This window comes from Drosophila subpulchrella, chromosome X, assembly GCF_014743375.2.
Source record: "Drosophila subpulchrella strain 33 F10 #4 breed RU33 chromosome X, RU_Dsub_v1.1 Primary Assembly, whole genome shotgun sequence".
In the NCBI taxonomy this organism is placed as follows: Eukaryota; Metazoa; Arthropoda; class Insecta; order Diptera; family Drosophilidae; genus Drosophila; species Drosophila subpulchrella.
This window is the reverse complement of record NC_050613.1, coordinates 17,775,374-17,779,079: the sequence shown is the minus strand read 5'-3', so window position 1 is coordinate 17,779,079 and position 3,706 is coordinate 17,775,374. Positions and strand designations below refer to the sequence as shown.

General features: G+C 38.6%; 1 protein-coding gene across 1 annotated transcript; it reads left to right on the top strand.

Annotated features, from left to right (window-relative positions):
- The first annotated feature begins 2,249 nt into the window (after nt 1–2,249).
- Nucleotides 2,250–3,502, top strand: LOC119558057 (glycine-rich cell wall structural protein). The gene is made up of 3 exons (XM_037871207.1): nt 2,250–2,334; nt 3,045–3,284; nt 3,384–3,502. The coding sequence occupies exons 1-3, from the start codon at nt 2,250–2,252 to the stop codon at nt 3,500–3,502; spliced, it is 444 nt and encodes a 147-aa protein (XP_037727135.1).
- The last annotated feature ends 204 nt before the right edge of the window (nt 3,503–3,706 follow it).

Below are 3,706 nucleotides of genomic sequence, written 5' to 3'. Positions count from 1 at the left end.
GTCACATGTATCTATCAGATACGCGCACGTAGCGCCGCTCGATCGCCGCCGCACACTGGTAACGCTAGTTAAAGATATTTTACACATTTTGTGGGTTTTCTTTTAACCATTTTTATTGACTACAATGTTTAGTCTAAAATATAAATAAAGGGTTTTACCAAAGAGATTTTTATTTTCCTTTAAGTTTGTTGTATATTTATTTACACAAAACTCCAAGGAATTTTAAAAATATAAACGAAGGTTTCACTTCTTCTAAAAAATTAATCACAATAAGAAAACTTTTAAAATAAAATAAAAATGTAAAATATATTTAAATTATCAGTATAAATTAATTTTTAAGCTCAAAAAGTATTATATCTAATGTAATAATAGTAATAAGCTGAATATGATCAACTTTTAATACTATGGTAACCACTGTGCAATGCTGTATTATTCTGTTGCTTTTATTGTTTTCTTTTTGGGTGTGCGGAGTTAAGCTTACAAATTGAGATACATGGTGGTAAAAACACTTGAGATGGGGTAGCTGATAGAAAAAAAACTAATTCTAAAATTTTGAGGCGACTAACATTGTACAAAATATTCCCAAAACATTTTTGGCAGAATCTCTAAAAAATTTCAAATAAAATTCACATATCCAACCGATTCCACATAATTTGGTCCCGTGAATTCCGAATTGATATCTGTGCCGAAAACATAACAAGCCGACTGAATGTTGTCAAAGTTCCCCCCGCCGAAGTTGTGACACTGCGTGCGTGAGATCTAAATAGAGGGCGGCCCATCCATCTTGTTATCTACAAGTCCGCATTTGTATCTGCAGGGGGATATATCAGTGTGTATCTGCAACATCTGCAGCAGGTGATGACATCACTTGTGTAATTTTTTGTGTCCGAATGTGTGTGCCGAGCGACATGACAAACGGATTTGCATCAAAAACGTGCAACAAATTTACAAGATAATCAACGCAGAGCGACGACGAAGACGAGCGCATAACGAGATACACGTACTGACAGATACTCACTCGAGTCGGTTGCAAATGCAAATGGAAATCAACATCGAAATCAAAATGAAAATGAATGAAAACGGCAGTATATCTCATATTTGTTGTGTGTTGTGTGCTGTTTTGTGTTGCCTTGTTATTTTCCTAAAGGGCCCCGAAAACTGCTCACTTTCATTGGCTGCATTCAAATTGCGCTCGACCAGGCTCAAATCGGGCAGTTAATTAAATGAAATTACTTTTGGGAGCAGTTTGGGCAGCTTGAGCAGCTTGATTTGCAGAGTGGCAAAGGGACTTTCGCCTCTCGAGCGGGAGAAAGTGCTTTGGGGAGGGTCGAAATCAGATCTGATTCCAGATTGGCTTGGCTTGAGGTCGATCATCGGGTCTTCTAGAATGTGTTTTCTGCACTTAAACAACCATTTTACCTGTGTATTGCCCATTAGCATAATGGCCAGCGATCAATTAGCAACTCGGACTCAATCAAAATGAAACACTTTTACTTTGCTCTTCGCGTTTCGCTTTAAACGATTAACAACCTTAAACCCAAAAAACCCAAAAAAAAAACAATAATGAAAACCGTTTCTGATGTTTGTTTTATGCGCATAATTCGAAATTTATTTTATGTCTTATTAATTTTACATAAGCGAACGCTTCCACGAGTCTGGGAAAATAACTTTTGGGCTGGCAGATGGGGATAACTTCAGATGAAGCAATTAACAGGCGGCGATGAAGTGGAAAAGTAAAAGTTGAAAAGGTTGCTGCTGCAGGTGGATGAAATTCAGCATCCGCATCGGCATCCCAAATTCGAATTGATTTCGCTGGCAATCGAGAAATGTGTCAACGGCCAGAAATTTTAAGTCTGAAGTTTGAAATTTGAATTTCGAATCTGAGTTTTGCCAATCAAGTTGTCAGACCAATCGAAGCCAACAATAAAATAAAGACCTCTTCGATTTGGTTCACATTGGCGGCCCCCATAACTTTCGATGGCATTTTTTGTTTTATTTTTGTTGGGGTCCGCTGGAAAGCTGAAATCCGAGATCTGAGCTTCAAGTTGTCGTGCTGTCTGGAGAGCCATCAAATCAAATTATATATGAATTTGTCACAAGTTGAAAGCCGAAAGTCGAAAGCCGCATCGATCGTGGTTTTATAAAGGTTTCCTTTGTTGCAGTCGACGCACGGCGGTTCCAGCATCAGCATCATCACTCGGCACCCGACTTTTGGTTTTGGAAAAGATATGATCTTCAAAGAACTCCAGATGTTGCGCATACGCAGTGTGGACCGCGTTCTACTGCTCGTTCTCGTGGCAATCGCTTTGGTGGCGGGAAAACAGGAGAGTGCTTGTGAGTAGCCGAAAAAAATGTTAATTTGATATATCTTGAACTACAAATGAATAACCCATCAGATCCCATTAAAGATGTTCTTCACTTATCTTTTAAAAACATATGTTACCCAATTTTTTGTGAGCTTGTGCTCTTAGAGAACTTAAAAGTACATTTAATGGGAGAAAAAAATTATTGGACAATTATTAAGGCACAGTATTTAGTAAAGAAAATATTACAAAGGCCAAAAACAATCATTACTTGTAATTTTTTAATTTTTAAATATTTTTTTATTATCCCTTCTTTTTCAAGAAAAAAATATTTTAATTATAATCCCAACGCCCTTTCTGAACAAGACTGAAAAGGGAACAGAAATATGTAAAAAAAGTCGTTTTTTTGCTAATAAAACTTACAAATAATGATTAGTTTTGTTCTCTGCATAACATAGATTAAGTAAATGATAGACGAATACAAAGTACAAGTATTAAAATCTCACAGTAATGATTTAACTTAAATTAAAATTAAATACACAAGATGTTTTAATTCTAAGTTATGGATTGTGACTAGTCCAATACTAACATATTATTATTGTTTTTTACCTATAACTTTTTCCTGACTTAAAAAATTAAAGCAAAAATTTTGCCTCCAATTTCAATAATGTTTTGTTAGAGAAGCAAGTAAATACAAGAAAGAGCTTTAAAAAGAGACTTACCTTTTTGTGGCTCTTTTAGCGCGTCAGTTTGGTGGCCAGAACTTCGGAAACGGACTGGGACCCTCCTTTGGGGCGGGGGCTGGGTTCGGGGGACCGGGTCCCGGAACCGGAAGCGGAATCGGAAGCGGAGCCGCCGGATTTCCGGGACAGGGCTTCGGTCCGCCGCCACAACAGCCCGGCTGCCCGCTGTGCGACTCGTCGGTCTACTCGTACTGCTCCCACAAGATGGTCCACGACGCCTGTTGCTGCGATTTTCCAGGTAATTAATCAAGGGCCTCGGCGACATTATTTATGCCCGCCCCTTAATCGCCAGCATTTATTAATTCGATTTCGTTCAATAATGCGCTTTAACCCGCAGCCGGTGCCCCGCAGTTGAGGCCACCCCAGTGCCTGTACTACGACTGCTCACTGCTGTATGCCAAATCCTGTTACGAACACGCCCTCATCAAGAACTGCTGCTGCAATAATCCCTACTGAAATGATGAAATGCTGAAATGTCGGGGGAACGAGTCAAGTGATTTGTTGGCCCTTTTGCTTAATTTATTTATTCAATCCATTTAAAATCCCCACATGTATATCAAACACCTGCTATTGGCTAAAACAACCAGCCAACGCCAAATTAAATTAAGTAAATTATTTGAAGCGCATTGGCGATGGCTTTGATTACTGGCTAATTGGATA

Coding starts and splice junctions, on each gene's coding strand:
- LOC119558057 (XM_037871207.1), top strand. CDS start 2,250: ATGTTGCGCATACGCAGTGTGGACCGCGTTCTACTGCTCGTTCTCGTG. Junction 2,335..3,044: donor GGGAAAACAGGAGAGTGCTT/GTGAGTAGCCGA, acceptor TGGCTCTTTTAG/CGCGTCAGTTTGGTGGCCAG. Junction 3,285..3,383: donor CTGTTGCTGCGATTTTCCAG/GTAATTAATCAA, acceptor TTTAACCCGCAG/CCGGTGCCCCGCAGTTGAGG.